Source organism: Scleropages formosus, chromosome 15 (genome assembly GCF_900964775.1).
Source record: "Scleropages formosus chromosome 15, fSclFor1.1, whole genome shotgun sequence".
Lineage (NCBI taxonomy): Eukaryota > Metazoa > Chordata > Actinopteri > Osteoglossiformes > Osteoglossidae > Scleropages > Scleropages formosus.
Window position 1 is genome coordinate 1,040,562 of NC_041820.1, and position 24,993 is coordinate 1,065,554.

General features: G+C 49.4%; 2 protein-coding genes across 3 annotated transcripts in view; both read right to left on the reverse strand.

Moving 5' to 3' along the window:
• asap3 (ArfGAP with SH3 domain, ankyrin repeat and PH domain 3) overlaps positions 1–11,941 on the reverse strand; it is a 22,877-nt gene extending 10,936 nt beyond the window's left edge. The window contains exons 1-7 of one of the 2 annotated variants that reach the window (XM_029258356.1): positions 9,338–11,941; positions 4,708–4,780; positions 3,364–3,509; positions 1,856–1,930; positions 1,479–1,528; positions 862–982; positions 218–303 (exon numbers count right to left, since the gene is read on the reverse strand). In XM_029258356.1, the coding sequence (XP_029114189.1) occupies positions 218–303; positions 862–982; positions 1,479–1,528; positions 1,856–1,930; positions 3,364–3,509; positions 4,708–4,780; positions 9,338–9,463 (677 nt within the window). In that variant the 5' untranslated portion in view covers positions 9,464–11,941. The remainder of the gene's footprint in view (positions 1–217; positions 304–861; positions 983–1,478; positions 1,529–1,855; positions 1,931–3,363; positions 3,510–4,707; positions 4,781–9,337) is intronic. The other variant, XM_029258355.1, reaches the window with a different exon arrangement.
• A 3,615-nt stretch (positions 11,942–15,556) lies between these two features.
• Positions 15,557–24,720, reverse strand: e2f2 (E2F transcription factor 2). Its single transcript, XM_018759467.1, has 7 exons — positions 24,463–24,720; positions 21,172–21,271; positions 18,156–18,375; positions 17,691–17,852; positions 16,862–16,976; positions 16,647–16,779; positions 15,557–15,783 (listed from the first exon to the last, which is right to left on the reverse strand). Exons 1-7 carry the CDS (start codon positions 24,718–24,720, stop codon positions 15,557–15,559), a joined length of 1,215 nt encoding a protein of 404 aa, XP_018614983.1.
• Positions 24,721–24,993: the final 273 nt, after the last annotated feature.

Below are 24,993 nucleotides of genomic sequence, written 5' to 3' on the forward strand. Positions count from 1 at the left end.
CTTATGAGGAAAAAAATGATACTTCAACAGCCAAACACTCATTGCTGCCCACAAAGAATAAAAGCATTATTATTGCCTTACAATCTCATATCTTATCAAACGACCTGACCTGACCAATGACACAAAAAAAATGCATGTCAGGTTCTAGAATGACAATGACGACACTTTGATTGCAGATCACGTGGCATGAGCCGCTCAAGAGTGAGTGGAAACTCACTTCAGCTGTGCCTGGAAGTACTTGATGAGGCTCTGCAGAAGGTCCGGGCCTTGTCGCATCTTCAGCTCCTGGGTCTTCAGTAGGTACTGAAAGTCAGGATAAGTATGTTGAGGGTTAACCAGAAACTGGATGAATATGGAGAAACTGGTGCTTTGTTCTGCCCCACCCACAGCTCTGAGGTGAAACTGAGATCGCAGTCTTTTAATCCATATTAGACTGCCCAAGAGCTCTTCATTCTATACAGTAATACTTTAAAGGAAAGCAAAGCAGTAAAACTATTAAACAGATGCACTTCAAAGTATCCCAGTGTCTTCAGAAGGAGAAAAAGTGGGCTGTGGAGGCACACAGGGAACTGCATGACCTGACGGTTTGTCCAAGGCTTGGCTGCAGGATCTCTACTTAGTAGAGTCCAGCTGTGCTTTAACAGCCCTTAATCCACATAAACCATAAGAAGTTAAAACTGTGTTACTCCTTATTTCCTCCATCAACACAGTGAACCGGTACAGGAACCACCTTTCCTGCCACCGCAGACATTCATTCTTTTCATTAAGCGTTGTCCTCTTGTATTGTGCACTGCAAACCTGTGGTCATTGGCCGTTTCATAACCAGTGCGCCACCTGCTGCCACTTCCTGCCTCCTCTCACCTCGCACATCTGCAGCTGGAACATCCTTCTCTCCCGCTCCGTGTCCTCAGCCAGGTCGCCGCCCTCCACCCGGTTCATCCCCTGCTGCCTGTGCTTCTCGCGCCCCTTCTCCAACCTCCCCCTGAGGGACACAGAGGGCCGGGGCAAAAAAATACACACTCTGTATCCTCTCCTAACTCAACAGGATAGGGAACTAAAGCGACTTACAAAAGGAAAGTTTACAGTCAGTTTAACCAGATGGATGATGGACAAGTTCGCTGTCCAGCACAGCAGTTTCCATCCTTATCCATGTTTCTAAAGGGTTTAGTTCCACCATCCCATAACAAATTATTGCATTCAGTTAAGCAGATCATTTAGCCTGAGATGTAAAATGTAGGAATAAAAGTTTCAAGGACCTCAAATCCCATGTAAAAGCCACACCAGTGTCACTATGCTTATAAAAGCATGTGGTTAGATCACCATTTCCAGAAAGCGGTAAAAATGGCTGATTGTGTGGAACAGGCAAGGGATGGAATCAAAAGTCCACTCTTCCTCCTCAGTGGTGGCACAAGGAATGTTACCACAGCTCTAAACCATCCAGACAGCCCAGAGCAGACAAGGACCTGCAACACACTCACATTTTCACATCATAGTCCTTCCACGTTCTTTCAATCTGCTTCTTCATTTCCTGTGAATGGGAAAAGGTGGAGAACAATATCAGGTGTCGCTTTCTTGGACAACTGAACCGGTATATTTACATTTATTCATTTAGCTGACGCTATTCTCCAAAGCAACTTATAATGTTGAGGTTACAAACTTACAATTTACCCATGTATACAACTGGGTAATTTTACTGGAGGGATTCAGGGTAAGTACCTTGTTCAAGGGTAGTACAGCTGGAGGTAGGGACTGAACCTGCAACCTTTGGATCCAAAACCAGCAGCTCTAACCACTATACCACCAGCTGTCCCATATCCAAGCACCATCAGGTCACACACAACCAGGTGAGACTCACCTGTCTCCCATCCCTCAGATCACCCTTGAGGATATTTTCCAGCGGGAAGGAGATGATGTTGTTCAGGTTCTGCACCTGTGTGGGTTCGACAGACAAACACACAAGCTTGGTGAGGGTTAGAGCTGAAAGTGTGGGAGCCTTGGGTGCTGCTGGTGTTTTCCCTGAAATTTCCACCGGTGTTCATGCAGCACCATTTTTCTGGCTGGAAACATTCAGCTCCTACCAGTCGAGCCATAGCTTCCACTATCCCATAGAACACAAGATGAAAGACTGAGGATGACATGGCAACTACCTGGACACTGAAGATGTTATGAATACAGCATGATCGTTGCTTGCTTATGAAGACTTAGAAACAAATGGAAGAGTTTCTTAGTGAACATCAACTTATTTGTGCATGTAGTACGGACCTGAGATCCCAAAGTTATTACATCACTAATCTAACACTTTCTCCAAAGTTATTTACAGAGCTTTACGTTTATTCACTTGGCAGATGCTTTTCTCCAAAATGATTTACAATGTTAGGTTACTTGCAACTGTTTACCCACTTATACAATTTTTTTTTTTTTTACTTGAGCAATTAAGGTAATCACCTTGCTGAAGGATACTACAGCTGGAGGTGGGATGTGAACCTGCAACTTTGGGCCAAAGGCAGCAGCTGTAACCACTACACTACCACCTACCCCAGCTAAACAAGTTACAGTACAAATAAAAAGGGTAAATCCTTGTAGCAATTTGAGGTAAGTAACTTTATTAAGGGTACAGTACAGTGCAAGTGGTATTTGAAAATGGGTAACAGCTCATTCCTTAATGCACACTTACTGACCCACAGGAAGAACTCTGTTGTTATACCTTTTAGCTGGACGCAAACCTTGACCTACCAGCAAATGAATGAGTGTGTGTGTATGTATAGACTAGTCAACGTTTAAAGTGCCGGTTCACATACAAGCCCTCACACGAGGGAGAACAGAAACATGGACACACTGACTGAACACAGCTCCCCTGTGCTGGGCCTCACATCCCCACTGAGGGGACAGTTAAAGGCCTAGCAGGCTGTGGGGGCTGGCAGGCTGCGCCTCTCCAACACGGAGGTCTGGAATAAATTAACTTTCCCATGGAGACGCTCAGCTAGAAGGCCCTCTTCCTCCTTCCTTCTCCCACCCCCACCCTCCTACTTCTGCAGCTGTTTCTCCGACCCACCCCGGTTTATCTGTGTTCCACCCCAGACCACATCCCAACCCAGAAAAACTGCAGTTCACTCCCTGACCACCCAGCTGGGGTCAAGGGTTCGAGTCAGGGCTCATTCAGGTCACGCCAGGGTTGTTTGGAGCTTAATTTGAACCATCTTCTGGACTACACATGTATTCTACAAGTAGTTACAAATGTGAAAGAAAGTATGCAAGCCCGCTCCCCCCCCAGGAAACTTAAAATGTTCAGGGTAAGTACCTCAATCATTAACTCTGATATCATGGTCAGACTTTCAGTTATCTTGAACCCCCCATTGATCTCACCAGGTTCTTGAAGAGCGAGGCCATCTCACGCGTGAACACTGCCAAGTTGAGGAAGCCGGTGGACACCTCGTTGTTGTCCTGGGACAGGTGGCTGTTCCCCAGGCTCTCCAGCACATCGATGTACTGCTCCTTGTTCTCCGCATACACTGCAGACAAACACAGAAACAATCGCTCAGAATCACATGACAGCCACAGGTTCGAAGGCTTACACTGGCATTTTGCGGTGGGATGCAAAGGCCCATGAGACATGAACAGTGTCAACATAGGCTGCTCCCTGTAGACTAAACAGACCTCTTCCTGTACTCCTGGGGATCTGCACTCCAAACACGCAGCTCCCAGGTCAAGGTGGAAAGAGAAGGCTCACTCCATGGAAGCCATGCCAATAACAACGTCTGTGTCTGTTTGTGCCTGTGAACCGCAACCATTTCTGAACTGGCAGAGCCATAGATACAGTAGGCCTCTGCTTCCCCGGCCATCACACGCAGACCACCTGGCTGCTGCGCCCTGGCACCAGGGAGCTGGGGCGGTGTGAGTCAGTCACACATCACACCCATTTACGGGGTTGCAGATTGGGCGGCAGGATGTCAGACCCCCGGAGTCTTAACGCAACCCCTGTCGCAACATGACTGCAGTCAAGAGAAAGATATCATCTCCATGACTGTATGACGAGTAAAAAAAAAAAAACGGGGGCTACACACCAAACTCTGAATCAGCGTGTTTAAATCAGAAATGGGAAACAGAGACCTCACTGGCTCAGGAGCTTTTCCAAATAAGTCTGCTCTGCTGCTTCAACGCAATCACATTCTCACAACTCCAAATCCTGCACACCTGCAAATGGTGCCTTCTGGAAAACCCTCTGTTATGGATCCAGCTCCTGCTGAAGAGGGACATTTGGGTTCATCTGAACAGAAACATGTGTTGCTGGGATGCTCAATAGGATGTGGGATTCCATGGGCTTCATCTCAGCATGTCACACCACTTCACTTCAAAGAGAAAAGACCTTTCATGTCCATTTTGGAATATAAATGCTCAAATTGCTGAAAATCACCAGTACAAACAGAAGTGCTTCTGATGTGGTCCAGATGCATGCAACTAGTGGACACACACACTCACACACAAGCACACACACTTCAGGTGCCAGAGTGTCCAGGCCAAACTTCCTTGCTCTGACTCAGCACTCTTACTGGCACTGCACCCCTCTTCCCTGAACTGATTAATGGGTTTCTTCTGTGACACTGAACCACAACCCCCCCCCATAAACCAACTGTGGGACATGCTTTAATTTTCACACTCATTTCTTTCTCAGACTTGACGCTGAGGACAGCAGCTAATGTAGCAACTTACTTATTCCAGCATTCTGAATCGCCTTCACCACCTTCTTCATCTTATGAAGAGTGTTCTGGTCCATCTCCAAGGACTATGGAAACAATGAGCAAGAAATGTGGTAAAATTTCATTTCCCAAAAGCATCAGATGCACACATTCACAAAAAACACACGCTATCTGAAACAGCTCATGACGAGCGGGGTCGCGGCGAACCGGAGCCCACAGGACGTAAGGCTGGAGAGGGGGGAAACACACCCAGGACAAGACGTCAGTCCATCGCAAGACACCCTAAGCAGGAGTCGAACCCCAGACCCACCAGAGAGCAAGACCCAGCCAAGCCCACTGCGCCACCGTGTCCCCCGTTGTCCCCCGTTCACAAAACAGCTAGAAAAATTAACATCTGATCTGAACTTATATGTACTTTTATTCATTTATCAGATGCTTTTCTCCAAAGCAACGAACATCTCATAGAAAATACCATACAATGTGTTCATTACATTAGCAGAAGAGACTTAGATGCAAACATGTGATTCTTCAGTGGTGTTAGTTTCTTTCCACCATATGAAGCAATGTTCATCACACAAGTAGCTGCATAAAACTTTATCCAAATATCAACGATTCCTGATCACCTTCCTTTTTAAAAAAAAAAAAAAAAAAAAAAAAACATTTACAGTACAGGAGTAGCTGCATGAAAGTTTATCCATTACTCAGCAGTTATGATCTCAAAGTTATACAGCATGAACATTTACACATTACGTGAATTTAAGAGATCATGGGAAAAGTGAGTCTGGAAAAGGTAATACCCTTTAGACACCCATCTGGATAGTGGACATTTTCAATAATGGTACTTGATGACAGCATTGAATTGTTATGTTTTGCTCTTGCTTAATTTATATAGCTATATTTACAATTTTTCAGTGAGCTACTTCTTATATGATGCTGCCACATTTTAAAAAAAAAAAAAAAAAAATTGTAGAGCAGTGTCTGAAACACTTCACAATTTTACAGCTGCTTCTATTGTTCTTTCAATAATTTGCTCATTTATATTTCTGGGTATTTTTTACTGTTTCAGTTCAGGGCAAATACCTTGGATCAAGGTTAACAGCAGGATTCGGAATGGGTCATTTGCAAAGCTACAGCTTTAACCACAACTCCACCTGCTGTTCCGGTGCAGAACCAAACATTCGAGGCAGACATCTCGCATCCATCTAACATGGATGGTGGTCCACTTATTTCACCATAATATCAAAGCAAAGCACTCATCAGCAAATCCATCATTAAGTTAGACTATTTCCACAGGTGTGCCTGTGTTGCTGTGGGACCATGGGTGATGTGAGGTGCATTCTGGGTGGATGACCACACCTCTGGGCTCTCAGTGTAAACTCAGCAGGCCAGAAGAGTTTCTCCATGTGATCAAAAAACAATCGTACCCATCTGCCTGCACAGTCTCCACTGGAACCAACCCGCTGAGTTGAGAGCCACTTGCTGGCCGATTACAACACAACTCAGCACCACACCTCACCTGGGTGTCTGCACCAGGCTGCGCCAACACCTTGTCAATGTGGCTGAAACCAGTTTGGCATCGTCTTCACCCTGTTCCCAGGCGGAAAGCAGGAGATGAGCCAATGAGGTCTCCTGCAAAGTGCTGACTCGCGCTTCCCAGGTTGTTTTCAAGGTGTCTGGTCTGTGTCCATGGGCGTGACACTGAGAACAGCACACTCCATTTGTCAGTTGGTCTTTATGTGTGTGTGTGTGTGTGTGTGTATGTATGTGTGCATCTTCACAGACATGATTCCCTGTTAGCTAAGGCACAACGGACCAGGCTGCATTATGATGTTCCGCAACAGAGACCAATTTCAGAGACTGTGTTCTCAGAGAAGAAACCACTCCAGCCAGGGCCACCTAGGCGCTAACCTGTGTACCAACAACCTCGAGCACCATAAGCCAGAGAATCCAAGGTGGAACAGATCTAAAAACAAGGGAGGGGTCACAAAAAGTCAAACAAGGAAGTGCAGAACTCCGCCTTTTTTCCTTTTAATCTTATTGACAGAGAAAAAGGTGACCTGTACAAACATGCAGAGGGTGGATTTCAAGGGAAAGGAACATGCAGCAATCTTCACCCTCCCCCTTTACACAAGAACCTCTCATTTAAAAAAAAAAAAAAAAAAAAACCTGGTTTGTGAAATTGGACAATAAGAAAAATTTGACGTCAAGAACTAAAGTGATGTCACCATTGTATCATTCCACACATTGGCTTGTTACCACACAAAGGCTCGTCACACTTTAAGCATGGCAATTTCAAGATTCCAGATCTGCCACCTAACCTTCCCCCCCCAAAAAAAAAACCCAACTCAGGAAGAGCATGAGCCATCAACACAAAGAAGGCAGGAAAACCAGCATTCTAGGCAGCAGGATAGACCACACCTAAAAACAGGGGTCTATCACTGACCCCCCACAGGGAACCCTGAGGAACCCTAATGTCACACTGCATTCAGTTCACATTAAAGAGGGGAACAAACACTCGGTCTCCAATGGTCAATGCAGTTCAATATGACCAGAATTCCACGGAGCATAGACCTCAAGTCTTCACCAAGGAGAGAGCAGTTATCTGACCTGAGGAGTATTTCTGTACACCCAGTATGAACAGGGGACACGAAATACTGAAAACAAGGCAGCGCCTGATCCTCTTTAGAGAAGATGGAACCAACTGCTCTCCAGTGCATTTTAACATGTGTGCCTAAGCAGACACATGATCGTATAAGAAGCCCTATGGCTCACGTCATCACATTTCCACTGATGTAGAGCAGATGTCATTCCTTTCTACACAGAGACCAGAGCTGGCTCAGCGATTTACTAATGGAGTGGGAAGCTCTTTGGGGCTCCAGCCATACGTGTCTGAGACCCTCGAATGAAAGAGTGGACCGGCACACCTCAGAGCATTGACATTATATTCCTGAATACCATGATGCAAGTGCTTCAGGAAAAACAGGGTCTGTTGGCTGCTGGGACTGTCCTCTGGCAGCCAGAAAGTCTCCCTTGGACAGAGTCCAGCTGACATCTTGGTCTGTACTTTCCTGCAGCTCCTTAGGTGATTCTGGAAAGAACTGCCGAGCAGGAGAAAGCAAAGTGCTCTTTAAAGCAAGAAGGTGCAGGGAGTCCTACAGCACTGACAGGGAAGACTAGAGAAGCGCATTCATGCTGATCAAAAAAGCCCTGTTGAACTCAAGATGAACCATCATACACAAAGCTGTCCCCCCCACAACAGCAGCAACTGCTGTTGGCGTAGAACGCATCACAGAAGAGCATGCTGGGGTGCAGAACCTATTGCAGGAGACCATCTCCACGGTGATTCCCTCCAGGGGAACAGGCGGCCCACTCAGTCGATTCCCACGGGACCTCGTCTGGCAGAGCCAGCAGCCGAGAGCAGCGGGAAGAAAGTCCTCGTTGGCACACGAATGAGCTCCAGATGGCCCCTGAGAAGCTGGAGACCCACTTTAAACTGCCTGGGCTCTTGGTAATAAGCCACTTGAGCAGGGATTTTTATTATGCAGTCCTAGTGAGAGAAACTTTTTTTTTTTTTAAGTTGTCAGACTACCTAAGAACTCAGTCTGGAAGAGCAAGCACATTTATGGGGGATGGGGGATATCTTGCACAACATCTGAGCTGGAGGAGCAATCTCAGATTAAGTGCTTGTCAAGAATCTGTTTGACAAACATCCCGTGATCACCGAGAAACCACTTCCATTAGCGGAGCGCGCAGGACAAGGGCGCCATCGGCGTGAAGCCCTGGAGCGGAAAGCGCTGTGGCAGAACCGGAACCAGAGCGGCCCGCAGGTGGCAGAGGAAACGTTCCGCTGAAGACGAGGCCTGGTCCGTCTGCCAGGCTGGTGTCACGCAACTGCACCGAGCAGCGACGCAGAAGGAACGGAGATGAGCGCCGTACGGAAGAGAAGGACCTCTGCAACCGACCCGTCGTTTCTGCCCAAATAAAGGTCAACAATAACTGACAAAAAGCCATAAAAAGCTGTCAGTGACAGAGCAGCTCAGTGGGACGGAAAAGAAAAGTGGACAATAAGTGAAAGTAACTGATAAATTAAATCCAAAAAATGAGAAACAACACAAATGAATCAAATCTGAGATTAAGCAGCCAGTTTCTGTTTACATGAATCATGATGATGAAGCAACTGGGAAAAACTGTTGAAAACGTGTAAGAGCTGCTTCAGACCGACTGGAAAGACAGGAAGGAATAACTAACTATTCGTAGTAGAGCACTGACTGTACAAACACAGTACCTGACTGACAAGAAATGCTACAATTAAATTTCATTGTACAAAATCATGGTACAGTCGAGTCGTACCTTTTACCAACCTGCTTCGTCAAGCGGATAAAACGGACAACAAGAAGAGCAAGAGAGCAGGTGATGCGGCCGGGCGGTGGGCGGTAAGCGCCGAAACGCCAGAGCAGAGCGAGAAAGAGACTCAGACTAAGTCACTGTTAGAGCCGCTCGCTTCGCTTCTCTTCGCTCCCGGGAAGAACAAGAAGAAGAAGAAAAAGGAAACTCGTCCGTAAAAAGCGGGAAGTTCTGGAAAGCGGGAGCGCCGCCGTCGGCATCGGCCGGCTCGCGCCGTGCTGTGCGCGCCTCACGCTCACCTCCTCGAGCGCGGCCACCGTGTTGCGGCACGCGCCCATCTTGCTGTGGAAGCCGCCGGCGGCGGGAGCCTGCAGGTCCTCGGTGACCAGCGCGAGGAACTCGGACACGCTCACGCGCTCCGGCATCGTGCCGCTGCGGAGTCCGCGCGAAGCTGACGAACGCGAGACGTCGAGGGCCAAGTTTCAGAGAGCTCGCGCTATCCGCGAGGGAGAAAGGCGCGCAAATCCGGCCACTTCGCTCCAGGTCACTGCCGCGCGCCACCGGGGAACGGCGCGAGGGCTCCCATCGTTCCTGCGCCTCGAGACGAAGAAGAGAAGGAGGAGCGGCGCGATACTGCCGCTCCGCACCGTGTTGTGTTGTGAGCCGCCTCAACGTCACGTGGCAGCGAGCGGGGCGCGTGCAGCCGCCAAGAACTTTCGTTTTTTTTTTTTTTTTTCCTTAGAATTTGAATGTTTTCGTCCGTTTCGTGTAAACACACCTGGGCCACGTGAGCGGTGCGCGCGAGCCCTCCACCTGCCCACTGCCGCTCTGACGTCACCGCCATTATTACTGACCTTTGCTCAAGGTCACTTAGGGTAGAGTGACCGACAGGGGGCGCAGTGGCGAGAGCCTTGCCGTGTGAGCACAGTGACCGGTTTCAGTGGTGCAGCTGCAAGGTACTTACACCCAGCTGTGCAAAAGGCTCAATCGGTGTAAGTGGCCTCGGATACGAAAAGGTGACATTTATGAATCCCTGCAGGGAAATTCACACGCAAGAGCCCAACAAAAACAGTAAATATCAAATAACCAAATTCCTCTCTTTATTTTCCTGCTTATTTCACTTATTTGGATGCTTGTGTGTGTACATTTTTCTCATTTAGCTGACACTTTTTTCCATAGCGCCTTACAATGGGGTAAATTCCTTGCTCGAGGGTGAGATGTGAACCTGCAACATTTGGGTCCAAAGGCACCAGTTGCAATCCTACTACGCGACAGCTGTCCCGTATGTGCCCCACATACAGTGCGTTGAGAAAGTATTCAGACCCCTTCGCTTTTTTCACATTTTATGTGTAGCAGCCTTATTCTGAAATAGTTTAAAGTTTTTGCCTCTTGTCGATCCGCACTCGGTGCTCCACACAGAGAGTAGAAACGTCTCGGAGGTGATCGATAGAAATGAAACGTAGCTCAGCTGCGTCCCAAGCGTCGCAGCGAAGGATCCGAATACTTATGTCAATGTGATATTTCAGGTTTTTACTTTTAATATATTTGCAAAAATGTCTAAAATCCCTGTTTTGCTTCGCCATTATGAGGTATAGAGTGTAGACTGATGCAGGTTCGAGCCCAAGTGAGAACGAACACACCAGTGCGGTGCAGTGCCGCCCCCAGTACGGACTCTAACTTCCTCCTCGTGCTGGGGACGTGATCCAACATCCAATATGGACTGTAATGCGTTCCACTGCCCGCACTGAGTCGGGGGTCAGGGCCGTGACAGAACCTGCTTTCTTCAGTGGACCTGTTGAGTCCAATTGTCCCCCCAGCAGAGAAGTGGTGCAGAAGTGGACACTGGACACTGCGGTCCAGTGGGCCACGTGTGGAATTGCGCTGCTCACGCTAATCAAAGCAGCTCAATGTGGTGAGAAAGAGCCGCCTGCTCTGTCCTGTCCTGCGCAGTGTCCCCACATCGGGGTCCAGTCCAGCGTGTTGTGGAAACGGACCCCACGTACCTGTAGGAGTGAAGAATCTCCATGGTAACGGAGAGCGAAGAGTTAAAGAACGGTTAATGGACTTGTGTTCCGTCTTACGCGCTTTGTACTTTCAGCGACGTCCATTAAGAGCTTCCAGAGTGTCGGTGTCAGTGCACATGGACAAGGGCATGATGACAGTCACTGTCTCTCATCAGTCATTGCGGTCACTCATCGCCGTCTCGCCTCCCACTCTGTCCGAGTCATGATTTCTGACGTTTCTTTCGATCCCCGTTAATTTTGAAGGTCAGTGGGGTTGTGGCGGTGAACACGGCAGGAGCGCGAACCCAAAGCTGTGGTACGGGTGAGTTCCAGACCTGTTGGCTCCAGAGAGCCTCAGCTTTAGGTCACTGGGGTGTCCGAAAGCAGGAGCCCTGACAAGAGCGCTGTGCCTGAGCAAAACTGGACCCGACTCACCGACAGATTAATCAATGCATCTGTGTGACACATCGATGTATTTTGTTTTTTTTTCCTAAGCTCTCCTTTCATGCTGTGTGTGTTTCACTGTGTACTTCTGTGCCTTTGCACCCTTTCTAGGGCGGTTCCACGTCTCTTTCGAGCCTGTCCATCACAATTTGGATTATTTCAGGCACGGATGGTCATGATTTCTAGAAATAAAGTCCCGTCGTCACCCAGCGCGGTGCTGGACACAGGTCCTGTTCATTTTACTGCCTGTTTACGCCGCTGTGTTCTATTTGTGTTTTTAATCACTGTTTTTATTATTTAATCAATTTCAGTACATGTTTATAGCTTATTTCTAACAGCTCGTGTTAAGGGGCAGTGGCCAGGGTACTGCTTTGTGTCAGCCCCTTGGATTCACAGGGTCCTGGGTTCGAAATCTGCTCCTGTTAGTACTCACTCACTCACTCACACACACACACACACACACACACACACACACTTTCAGAACCACTTGTCCCTCACGGGGTCACGGGAAACCGGAGCCTACCCGGCAACACAGGGCGCAAGGCCGGAGGGGGAAGGGGACACACCCAGGACGGGACACCAGTCTGTCGCAAGGCACCCCAAGCGGGACTCGAACCACAGACCTACCGGAGAGCAGGACTGCGGTCCAACCCACTGCACCACCGCACCCCCCTGTTAGTACTCTTGATCAGGTAATTTACCCTAAAGTTCTCCAGCTGTATAAATGAGTAAATCATTGTTAGTAGCTTATTGGCCTGAGTCACTTTGGAGAAAAGTATGACCAAAACAAGTCAACAAGTCTCAGTCCACTGTGCACTGTGCACATGAATAGAGGGGAGTCCAACCAGCACCATTCGAGCCCTAGTGCGGTGGTCACTTTACACACCAACACACTGGTTAATACACTTGATGTGGCCAGACTGACACCACATCGTGAGTTTAAGACGCCTCAAACTTGTCCACTGCGCGTCTGTCCCAAAACGTGACAGAAACCAGGGTACAGAACAAAGTACCTGTTGTGGGAGTGAAATGCCGTTGGAGCAACCGGACCCTGCGTTGAGTGCTTTTCACGTTGTGCACCCAGTTTGTTTGACCCCTTGCTACCCCTGCGTTGCCACTGGGGGCGACCGCCGAGCGCAGTGATTAACAATGCTCCGCTTTATGTTTGCCCCCCTCCCCAGGACCGCGTCCCCCGAGGTGCCACAGCGGGGCGTCATTGTGAGTACGAGCCCAGCGGCCCGTCCACCGGCAGGAACCGCGGCCCACGGCGGGGGAGGGGAGAGAAGAGAGCGTTTAGAAAACTTTGACAGAAACTCTTTGTGCCATTGTATTTAGCCTGACCTCACTGTGATTCACCGTGCTCGTACCGCACAGTCCCTGGCCTCACGCATCACACGGTGCAGGCAACCAATGAGAGGCGGGGGAGAGTAGGGTTTCCTACCTCGGCCATCGCAGGGTTAATTCACCTCCTTCCAGTAAATACAAATGGACTACGGTTACTGGCAGAAGGCTGGTCCCCCCGCGCAGCGCTGAGCGATCGGCTTTCAGAGGAGCAGAACCCCCCCCCCCCAGGAGACGGAGGTTCGACTGAGAGGTGCAACTCAGCTGAACTTTGTGGACGTTCACGACAGAGTTTTTACACACCGACGTCACCGGTGAGAGTCGTCAACCAGTTAGTAGTGGGTAGCACTGCACGTAGTTAGAGCAGCTGTAAGGTCATGGGTTCGAATCCCACCTCCTGCTGCAGTATAGGTGATTAAGGTACTTACCCTGCATGAATACAGTAAAAATGACCCTACTGTATAAATGGGTAAATCAGTGTATGCAGCTTAGCACACAAATCTCACACAAGTCAAAATGGAGAAAAGTGTCAGATGAATAAATGATAAATAATAATGAAATAAATAAATAAATAAATAAATAATAATTCTCAGGGTTGTGTTCATCCCAAGTTGTTTGTGACCACAAAGTCAAGCCACAGCCTTCGACGAGCCGACGTCACCCAGTTTTGGACCCACATCACACACTGCGAAGTGAGTTTAAGAGAAGAATTTTGGAATTCAATTGCAGTCACCTACAGTGACCTCCTCTGTTCCCAAGCGCCTGCACTTGGGACCTCCAGCAAATCTCAAGATTCAAAGAGCAGATACCCAGAGAATCACAGCCGATGGAGCTGCCAGGAGATCAGTGGCTCAAGCCCCTTCTGGAACATTGGAGGGATTCAGCAGCTCTGAGGGACACAAGGAGCTCATTTCACCACATCGAGGACAAAACTAAACCTTCAGGTGTTTGAGTTTGGACCCTCAGACCACCAAGTGGTGGAGGAACTCGGCGCTAAAGTTCAAGACAACTGTGAGGTCACAGTGTCATCTTTATTGAGACATTTCAAAAAGGATGAGAAATCAATAAGTGCTGCACGTCTGCGACACACAGAGGGACGTTAAACGAACCCTAGCGGCGCGACGTCCTTTCACACGTTTCCATCATAAATATAAGACAGTCTGTACAGTAACAAATAATGCTCATTGGAAAAAGCTACAGAGGGAAGTCAAACCCCAGCAAACATTTCTGGAAAGCACTCACACACACACACAAAGCACACACACGCTTAACTGAAGATTAAGTTCAGCTTGGAGTTGTAACACTCCGGGGGGACACGCTGAAGGCACCCCACGTTCCGACCGCGGTCAACGTCAACGACTTAACGGGATCCAGAACCAGAGCACAAAGACCAGAGTGTTCTCCACCGTGGTTACCATGGCAACGGAGCCCACACGACCCAGCGAGGTCTCACCCCTCCCTGCGTCACTGGGGACACCAATGAGGTAAAGCAAACATCAAGCAGGGCACCGATGGAAACCAGGGAGCAGCTGACCTCGGGTTCAAGCGATGGGCCAAACCAAAGGGTGGGAGCAGGCCGACGGCCACAGTGCCTTTAATGACCATTAAAATTACCATCAAATACCACATTCTGACCATGCTTTGGGTGCCATGGAAGAACACGCAGGCACCACATGTTATCGCTCACACCACGTAGAAGGGAGTGTGGCAGGCAGTCCCTCTTAGCCAGGTTGCTTTGAACCTTCTGTCAAGGGTTCACCCCACACACACACACACAATATGAAACATTTGCAATTAATCAAATTGCAAAATATTAACGGGTTCCTGACTGCCCCTTAAAGCACCAGTTCACATGTAAAACTCTAGCTGCCACTTTCTCAAGTGTAAAACCTGAAACACACACTGACCGGAGGCATGAGGTAGTGTGTGTGTGTGTGTGTGTGTGTGTGTGTGTGTCATGATCACACTCACAGTGCCCCCCCAGCCTTCACGGGTCTCATCAACTGCAAGAGATCAGTCAGCAGTGTGAAGCTGTGTCGAAGAGCGCCATCCAGTGGCCAGTTCAGATATGACGCCTTCAGAAAAACCCTGAGTGTTCTCATACTGTCCTTGCAGCTGTTGCGACCCAGTGGGTGTGTGGTCACATCCCCTTTCTGTGTATTACAGCAGCTGGCCTTGCAGCACCAAAGCACCTGTCATTTCTGATATTCCTTTAAAAAAAAAAATAAATAAAAACACACATAAAATAATGTTGAGGGGCCAGGAGGCCATTGAGGATCAAACTGAGGTTCCACTGAGGCTTTTTGGCACCAACGTGTCCCTTCATCTATGGATACGAGCTGAAGAAGGAGGAAAAATGAAATCCCTGCACTATGAAATGTGAAATGCCAAGTCAGCACTCAGTATCGGCCCAGGGTACGAGGAACCGCCGGAGGGATTTGAACACAGAAAGGCTGAAAGAGGGATCCTGCGCCTGTTACACACACCTGGGGAGTCATGAGCCGGACTGGAGTGGAGCGACAGGTGACTGAGGTCGAGTAACTCGAGTAAAATGAGAAAAACCCTGCAGGATGGGAGCTTTCTAGGGGCAGGGCCAAGCTCCCATGGGTGAGTGGGGGTAGCTGCCAAAATGACCAGCCAGACCTTGCCTGAGCGGAGGACAAGCCTGCTGGCAGGTGAAGGCATGGGGCTGGAGAACAGATCCCCCAGCACCCCACAGACCCCCGCAGCTCAGCCCCGGAGCAGGTCGCCCAGATCGTAGTTGTCGAAGAGGTCCGAGACGCCCTCGCCATCGTCCAGCCCCCACAGGTAGTCTTCGTGCTCGAGGGGCGGAGAGAAGCTCACAAACTGGTTGGCGTCTGAGGAGGAGCTGGGAAGCTGGTCCTCGGTGATCTGCAGAAGTCCGGGGGGGAGCCCCAGGATACCCTCCACGTCCAGTTGGGGTGTGGGCGCCTCCTCTGCAGGGGGGTGAGGGTGAAGTTCAATCAGTGACTCATTAGATTTGACGCCCTCACGATGTTCCATCGGGTTCTTACCCATCAAACACAACTAGGGCTGAAAGTCTGTTTGTAACTCAATTTGTTCATAACTCCAAAGTTGCATTTGCCAATAAGTTGCAGCCAGTAAAAGGTTAATAACTCAGACGTCCTTTCACTTATTACCACTTAACAGGGATGTTTTAAAAAATAATAATAAAAAAAAACTCCACAACACCTCCTCGAATCCATTTTTAGTGACTGCAGGGTCATGGTGTCCTGGGGCCTATTCCCGGAAACGCAGGCGACACCCTGGACACGACACCGCCGTGTGACACCAACACTTATTAATCTTCAATTAACTTCACACAACATGAAACGGGTTGGAAAGTTCCGTCCCACGAGCTCCTACTGAGTGTCGATGATCGACCTGCTCATCCCACAGACATGTACCGCGTTCCTCCTCTGGTCCCTCCCAGTGACACTCAGGAACTCCAGACACGAGCCGTAGACACTGTGGAACTGAGGTGAACTAAGACGCCCCCCCCCCCATTCGCTTCCTATCCTGAGTGTGTTTTACTGCCAACTACTGACTGGGTGCAGGAATGCAGGACAGTAACAGAGCTGCTGTAGAAGAAGAATTTGGAAATTCAATTAAAAATACATTAATAAACTAGGAAATGTTTGCATCTCCGGAGATTCACAACTCGAATGTTTGTAACACAATGCACCAGTGCACAAATCCCCCCCCCCCCCCGCCCCAAGAGGGACGGACAACTGCTCTGGGATAGAAACCCCAGCATGAGTGATGAGGCCTGGACCTTCTCCACCCCCCCAGGACTCACCCTTGACCTCCTCCTTCTGAGCAGGGGGGGGGACACAGCTCTTCAGCGGGCTTCCGTCCTCGAGCCCCTCCTCCGGACAGAGGTACACTTCGATGGGCCCCTTCGTGCTCTTCAGGTAGATCTGCAGGGACTCCTGGGGACACCACAGAGAGGGGTACCAGATGAGAAGATGCGCGTACACACACGCGCGCGCGCACACGATCGCACACACTTACCCCTGAAATGTCCGGCACCTCCAGCTTAGTCTCCAAGGGAGCCTTGACAGCGATGACCGTCTGGTCCTGCAGGCTGCCGATGGAGCGGATGTCTTGGTAGGTGACGTACCCCAGGGTACATAACGCGGTCAAGGAGACACGTGCGCGACACCGGTTTCTCGTGATATGAACATCCATTTCTCCGTTTGTTCATTTTGCTGTTGCATTTCCTGTATCTACTTTCAAAGATGTGGAGCGAACGTCACCTGCGTTTCTGCATCTAGGGTCCGAATGGGGCACCAAACCGGAGTGCGGCACCACCTTAATGCAACTCACCGCCACAGTGTTTACAGTTCGTGTCTGGAGTTCCCGAGTGTTGGTGAGCAATAAGAAAATGAGGAACTCTGCACATCTTTATGAGGTGAACAGTCAGCACTGAATAGGCAACAACATTGTGGCGACATTTTTATTTTTAGACATTTAGTATTCCTTTTAACTTTAACTCAGTAGCTATTAATAAAAAAAATAAAAAAAAAAAACTTTAAAACATTAATAAAACAAAATAAAACTACATTATTTTTGGTTATTATAGCATTAGCTGAGATTTTTAGGGGCGGACCTGTGAATATGTCAAGGGTCCTTTATATTATTAAGGTTTTACTGGTTGGGAAACGTTTAGTTACTGGAGTTACGAACAAATCAAGTTACAAACAGAGAATGTATTAACGTGTATTAACGGCTTCGAACCTCATCCTGTGCGCGACGGCTCAAACGGGCCAGTTAAGGTATGTGAACTCCGAGGTGCCGGGAGGGCGGGGGTCACTGTTGGGGACACACACTGAGAGGATATAGTTGGCTCTCCTTGTTCTCAGTGAGCTCCTGTAGCTGCGCCGTGCTGGACTCGAGGAGCTGGTCCAGCGTCCTCTCGGTGCACTCCAGCTCTCCGAGCTCCTGCTGCAGAGCCCGTGCCTTTCCGGAACCCCCCATGGAGCCCTCAAAGACCCCACTGACCCTGTGAGAGCAGCACACACACACACACACACACACACACACACACACACACACACACACACACACACACACACAGTCAATGCAAGAGGTGCTAAAAGCTCACTCCCTGTTGTGGGCCATGAAGAAGAATGATCACACACACACACACACACACACACACACACACACACACACACACACACACACACACACTCACAGAGCAGCAAGGCCATCGGTCAACCATCAGAGAACCCGTGACCAGGTCACTGCCCCCCCCCCCCCCCACCCCCCCCCCCCCCCCCACCCTCAGGCCACACCCACTCACATCCACTGGATCTTGTTCTTGGACTTCTTGCGGATGAGCTGCACCCCCTCCAGCACATTGGTGATGTCATAGATGCGTCTCTTCTGCACGTCGAGCACCTCAGCAGCGCGGTTAAGGTCCAGCACGCCGTCGGCCGACTCCTTCAGCAACCCCATGAACTTCCTGGTGAGGAGGCCCAGGGAGGTGTCGTAGCGTGTGCGTTCGCCGGGCGACTTGGGCGCTGCGAGCCAGGTGAGAGAGCAGATCGCACCCTCAGCTGGAGTGAGCAAACAGAGACTGCAGGGGAAATCACGCCCCCTAGTGGTCCTGCACTGCGCTCAGCTCTGTCTGCAGGTGATCATGTAGAGCAGCTGCTCCAGAAATGTCCCAAAAATCTGACCCAGAGAGACACTTCAGGACCACGTGTGGGGGTTTGTTTTTGTGTGTGTCACGTTTCTTTTCAGTTGTCAAATGAGGACAACAGAGGGCGTAGTGGTTAAAGCCAAACCCCACTAGGCCCTGGGTTTAAATCCCACATCCTGCTGTAATCCCATCGATCAATGTATTTACCCTGAACCGATAAAGTAAAAATGACTCCGTCGGTTTTACCCAAGTTGTTACCGGTCCTATTCATTCCCGTAACCATATGCTCGATCTTGTCATAACCTACGCCGTAGATGTTCATCATGTTAATATTCTTCGTTTAAACAAGGCTAGGGGGGCACGGTGACGCAGTGGGTTGGACCGGGTCCTGCTCTCTGGTGGGTCTGGGGTTCGAGTCCCGCTTGGGATGCCTTGCGGCGGACTGGCGTCCCGTCCTGGGTGTATCCCTTCCCCCTCCTGCCTGCCGGGTAGGCTCTGGTTCCCCGTGACCCCGTATGGGAGAAGCGGTTCAGAAAATATATGTGTGTGTGTGTGTGTGTGTGTGTGTGTGTGTGTGTGTGTGTGTGTGTGTGTGTGTGTGTGTGTAAACGAGGCTATTTCTGATCATCATTTAGTAACCTTTGATCTATATACCTGCCCGTGCCGTCGGACAATAGTAAGACCAAAATCGTGTGGCATATTGATGACACTACTACTGCTAAAATTTCTAATCATATTAGAAGCTCGGATTTTGGGACGAGTGTAGATTTTGATCAGATGGCTCTAGATTATAATTCGGTGGTAAAATTCGCCCTAGACTCTGCAGCTCCACCAAAAACTAAACGTATTCGAACTGTAAGAAACTCGCCATGGTTCAATGAATCAACTTGTGCAATAAAGTTAGAATATGGTAAATTAGAGCGTAAATAGCGTTCAACTAAACTAAACGTTTATTATGCAGCCTGGTCCAATTGTCTAAAAAAATATGGGGAAAAAAAAAAAAACACCTTTACATGCCAGATCCGAATATTAAGCAAAGTTAATTGAAGAAAATCACAAGAACCCTCGCTTCCTGTTTAATACCACTGTTTACTTAACTGGTAAACAAAATGATAAACAATGCATTTCTGCTACCATTACTAATGATGAATTTATGTAGTTTTTCAATAATAAATTAGAGAATATCCGCAAATCCATAGTGCCTTCTAGTTTGGTTTTAGCAAACATAAGCGCTTCTGACGATAATATTAGTTGTCCGCACCATCTCAGTAACTTCGACGTAATCGCTGTAGAAGAAATTACTGTGTTAATTCGCTCTATGAAAAGTACTACCTGTCCTTTAGACCCAATCCCCACTAAATTACTGAAAGCTGCAGTTTCTGTGCTTGCAGAACCTATTGTTAATATTGTTAATATGTCGTACTAAATGGCTGTGTTCCAAAAGCCCTTAAAATCGCCATTATTAGACCCCTACTAAAGAAATCGGATCTGGACTGTAATAACCCATGTAATTATAGACCGATCTCCAATCTACCCTTTTTATCCAAAATTCTAGAAAGATTCGTAGCTTCCTAAATTGTAAAATATTTTAATCACTATAATATATTTGAAAAATTTCAGTCTGGTTTCCGCACTGGTCGCAGCACTGAAACGGCACTTACACGTGTTGTTAATGATATTCTCATTTCTTCTGATGCTGGTCAGATCTCTATTCTTATGTTACTAGACTTGAGTGCTGCGTTTGATACTGTAGACCACAGTATCCTACTGATTAGACTTGGAAACCTGGTTGGACTAAGAGGTACCGTTCTGAAGTGGTTTGAATCGTATTTCGCTAACCGTGAACAATTTGTATTGAAATCCGACGACAGCACCCCGTCCATCTCTACTACGGTTCAGTATGGTGTGCCGCAGGGCTCTGTGTTGGGTCCATTACTGTTCTCACTTTATATGTTACCACTGGGTGATATTATTCGCAAACACAATGTGAATTTCCATTCGTATGCCGATGACACACAGCTTTATGTATCATTCAAGCCTGATGATCCATCACGTGTGGTGTCGTTAGCTAATTGTTTTACCAGTATAAAATTATGGATGAGTAATAATTTTTTATCTCTAAATGCCAGTAAAACAGAGGTACTTGTGGTGGGTGGTGATGCTAAAACTCCCGACATAATCACACCAATCTTTACAACAAATGGTATTACCTTCAAGCGTCCGGATTGTGTCAAGGATTTGGGTGTCCTGCTGGATGGAAAGCTATCATTTGTATCGCATGTAAATGCTTTGACTAAGTCGTGCTTCCTTCAATTAAGAAGCATAGCTAAAACGCGGCGATTCCTTTGTAGATGGGATTCCGAGAAACTGGTTCATGCTTTTGTTTCCAGCAGGCTGGATTACTGTAATGCTTTATTATCGGGTTGTCTGTACCAGACTGTATCCAGGCTACAGTTGGTACAAAATGCTGCTGCGAAAATTGTTACTAGAACTAGGAAGTACGACCATATAACACCGGTACTTAAATCCTTGCATTGTCTCCCGGTCTCTTATAGAGCTGATTATAAAATCCAGTCAGTGAGGATTGGCTGCTGCACTTATCCAATCTCATGCCAGTCAAACCTCAAGCGCCACACTCTTCATCTCTCCCTCCTCTTCTTCACCACATACTCACTTTTGGGGCTGCAGAGCCTCACTGGGGCATCGCCCTTCACCTTGGGGCTCCTGAAGTCTGGGGGGCACTGGGGGTCCTCCAGGTCCAGCTTCCGTTTGGCCTGGGGGGGGGGCGGGAATGACAGAGTGTGAACTGGCATTCCCCCTCATCTCTCTCGCAAACACACACACACACACACACACACACACACACACACACACACACACACACACACACACACACACACAACTTGGACACAAAGGAGGCCTGGGAGCGTGAAATCTCTGTCTGAGTCTGTAAGAACTGCCCGCGGGGGGCGTTACCGAGCCGAAGGCCAGTTTCCTGGTTACAAGAGACCCCCAGAACCCTCACCCCCCTCCGACCCGGGTCCCCAGTCGCATTCTTTTCAGCTGCCGACTCCAACTAGGCCACCGTGTCAGCAGACGCCGAACAAGCCCCGCCCAACCCCCCAAAGCACCCCCGACCCCCCACACAGCACACTTGGACCACACCCCCACACAGAGGTCACCGTGGCCTCAGGTTTTAAATCCCACCTCCTGCTGGAACACTCCAGGCCGAGGGTTTACCCTGAGTCGATAAAGTAAAATTTACCCTGTGTATGAACAGCTCAATCAGTGTAAATACCCGAATATTCTGTCACTTTGGAAAATGTGTCCAATAAAAGAATAAACTGCTTTACCGCGGTTTTTTTCACTCTGCAGCAGTGAAAGCAGAAGTTGGGTGTGGTGGGGGTAAGTGGATGGGGTGGAAATCAGACCACAAACAGCCCCGTGCAGCTGTGCCCCCACACCCTACTGCTGAAATTCGCCACCCAGCATGCACGCGCGCGCACGCACACACACACACACACACACACACGCACACACACACACACACACACACACACACACACACGCAGTCCCATATTCAGTGCAGTTATACTTTTTGAACTTGTCTGACACTTTTCCAAAGATACTGTGATTTCCCAAGAGTCCTACAGCAAGAGGTGGGACTCGAACCCGAGTCCATAGAGTGCCAAGCAAAATGTCTAACCTAACTAGTACACCCCCTCTGCATGTGCACTTCTAGGGCTCGGTGTGTGTGTGCGCGCATGCACAATGGTTGAGTGGAGAGTGACACTGCAGAGAGACTCGACCCGACACCCTGCTGTCAGATGGTCACACGCTGGAAAGCTGCTGTGAAACAGGAAGCACAGCAGAGACTTCATGACAAATGCAGTCCTTCTGAGCCAAGACCCTGTGGGGGGTGGGGGGGACACGACACTGTCACACTCCTCTGTGGTCGAAACACAACTGCAGAGTCAAGTGCTCCTACAAATGTCACCGGAGGTGGGAAATCAATGGTGCAGAAACTCTGTTGGCCTCATTTCAGAGCCCGGGCAGGGGGCGAGGAGTTGACGATACCACGGTTTGACCACATTTCACTAGCCAGATCTCAGAGACCCTCAACTTGTGTGTGTGACACCACCATGTTGCTGGTTCACATCCCTCCAGTAGCTCCTACAGAAGTAACATTCAAATACCAAATACATAGATAATCATAGCAGATGGTGTTGGAGCCGTCAGGCGACCAGGAGGGAAGTGGCTCTGAAGAACATGAGCTCAAGACCCTTCTTCAATGTGGGAGGGATTCAGCAGCTCTGAGGGACACAGGGAGCTCATTCTACCAGTTTGGAGAAAAAAAACCAAGAACCTACAAAGTTCTGTTTTGGCCAGAGGTGCTCTAACCTCTAAACAGGTTGTAGGGAGAGACCACGTCCCGTAGGTACTGGGGTCCAGGTCCAGTCCGCTCACATCGGTCTGAAAGCCAGCAGTTTGTTTCCAAGCGGACCTTGATAACGCCGAACTCAGCGGTGTCCTCGGTGAGAGGGACACAACCGTGAAAGATGTCGTCCCAGTGGGCAAGCAGCACTGAAGCCGTGGGGCCCATCGCTCAAGAGGGTGGTGCTCTAAACAGTGTAAAACACGGTGTGTGGAGCGAAACCCCCTGTGAACTCCTCAACACAGCAGTGAAGGAGTAGCAGGTGCTCAGCCAGCACCACCCTCACGCACACACATGCCTGCCTCGCAGACCTGACAGCGTGCACCAGCCACCCACACGCTGATACACCCCAATTGAGGAGCTCTTTACCCAGAAGAGCCCCTGGGGCCTCGCGTCATCCAGGAGGCACAAGCTCAGGATGAGGCGCTCGGTTGCCATAGACACGGTCGGTCTCACATTGACCATGGAGTCAGTGCAGCACAGTCCACCTTCAGGGACTCGGACCCCCCTCTCCAGGTGTATCGCACATTCCAGCAACCGGTGGGGTCCTGACCTCTGACCTCCGACCTCCCGGGAGGGAGGGGTAGGTGAGGGTGGCCAAAAGCAGGAGGCAGGTAAATGAGAGCTATTAAAGAGAACGAGGACCCACGGGGCTTCTTTTTGCGATGATGGTTATTGATTCATAACTGTGATTAATAAATCGCGCTGCACTGCACTGCTGACCAAGAGGCAGAAAGTGGCCCATAGAAAGGAGAGACGCTGACACGTCCAGCCCCCCACCCCCCGCTGAGTCCCCACATTCAGAGTTCATTCAAACACCCCCCTTTGTGTAAAAGCCCCCCCCTCAAGCCATCCGCAACAGCTGGCGTCCGAGAGTGAGGTCTCAGCCCGCGCCACACAGCGACAGCAGGTGCCGCAGCGATTAGAGCTGTCACCCTGCCCGAAGCTCCCGGGTTCGAACCCCACCTCCTGCTGAAGGACTCTTGATCAAGGTTCTTACCCTGAGTTAACGCTGTAAAAAATTACCCTGCTCCTTAAAGTTGCCTCTCTATCATCGTGAACCATGGTGGACAAAGGCCTGATTTTAATGAAGAACAACAGCAACAACCATGATTAATACCCCGTACCATGAAACACAGCAAAATACAGTGGAACACAGTGAAATCTGCATCAGCTTGCTCTTGTGCAATTGTGCTTTTTTGGTGATTTTGATGCTAAGTCATTGTAAGTTTGTTCTCATTATTGCAATATTACATAACATTGTAGCGCTTTTGCCCTCTTGCCAGAAAAACAGATGGGCTGCAGTTAAAGGCACTGTGTAAAACTTATTATTATTATATATTATTCATTAATAACAACAGATAGAGGCCCTATGGAGCAGCACCCTCGATGTGGGAGCTGGACGCTGAGCGAAGGGACGGTGTGCAGCCACGAGGGCCACAGCGGGACGTGGACCTCGGTCATGTCACATATCGTCACAAATATGTAAACAGAGCGCGGGACCGGGGGGCTGTGGGGTCGTGTTCTTACCGGGAGTCTCCCCGAGGACGATCTGAGGGCCTTCGCCTGGGGTCCGTGGGGGGTGGTGTACAGACAGGGGGACATGTTGGATGTCTGCAGGATGTGGGTGAAGAAGCCAGCTGGCACCGCAGTCATCGGGGGACTCGACATGCTGTGGCTCAGGACCTCCGTCTTCAGCCCTGGGAGAAGCTTCCTGTGGTGGCTAGGCTGCTGGGTCAGCAGGGGCCTCCCGGGGCCCAGAGAAACGCCTTTATACGTCCTCAGCATCCTTCCTGGAACGAAGAGTGGCGGGGGAGAGAGGAGCTGCGGGGGGGGGTGACAGGGGACCCTGGCTGCAGGACACAGGTGATGACGCACAGAGACTGAGACCACCTCCGTCCACCCACCCAGCGGCACACGGGATGTGGGGACGAGCGCTCAGTCCGAAGGCTGTGGATCCCTGAGATGAAGCGGCTCCCTCATGGACTCAGATCCCCCGTGTGGCTCCTCTGAGGGAGGAGTCGCAGCTCAACAGTCACTTGAGGATCGAGTCCCAGGAAA

Excerpts from the sequence above, each read along its gene's own strand:
- e2f2 (XM_018759467.1), bottom strand. The coding sequence starts at position 24,720 with ATGCTGAGGACGTATAAAGGCGTTTCTCTGGGCCCCGGGAGGCCCCTG. Across the intron at positions 16,977-17,690 it reads GAGAACAAGGAGAGCCAACT|CCTGGGGTACGTCACCTACC; the intron begins ATATCCTCTCAG and ends CGCGTTATGTAC. Across the intron at positions 16,780-16,861 it reads AGGTGCCGGACATTTCAGGG|GAGTCCCTGCAGATCTACCT; the intron begins GTAAGTGTGTGC and ends TGGTGTCCCCAG.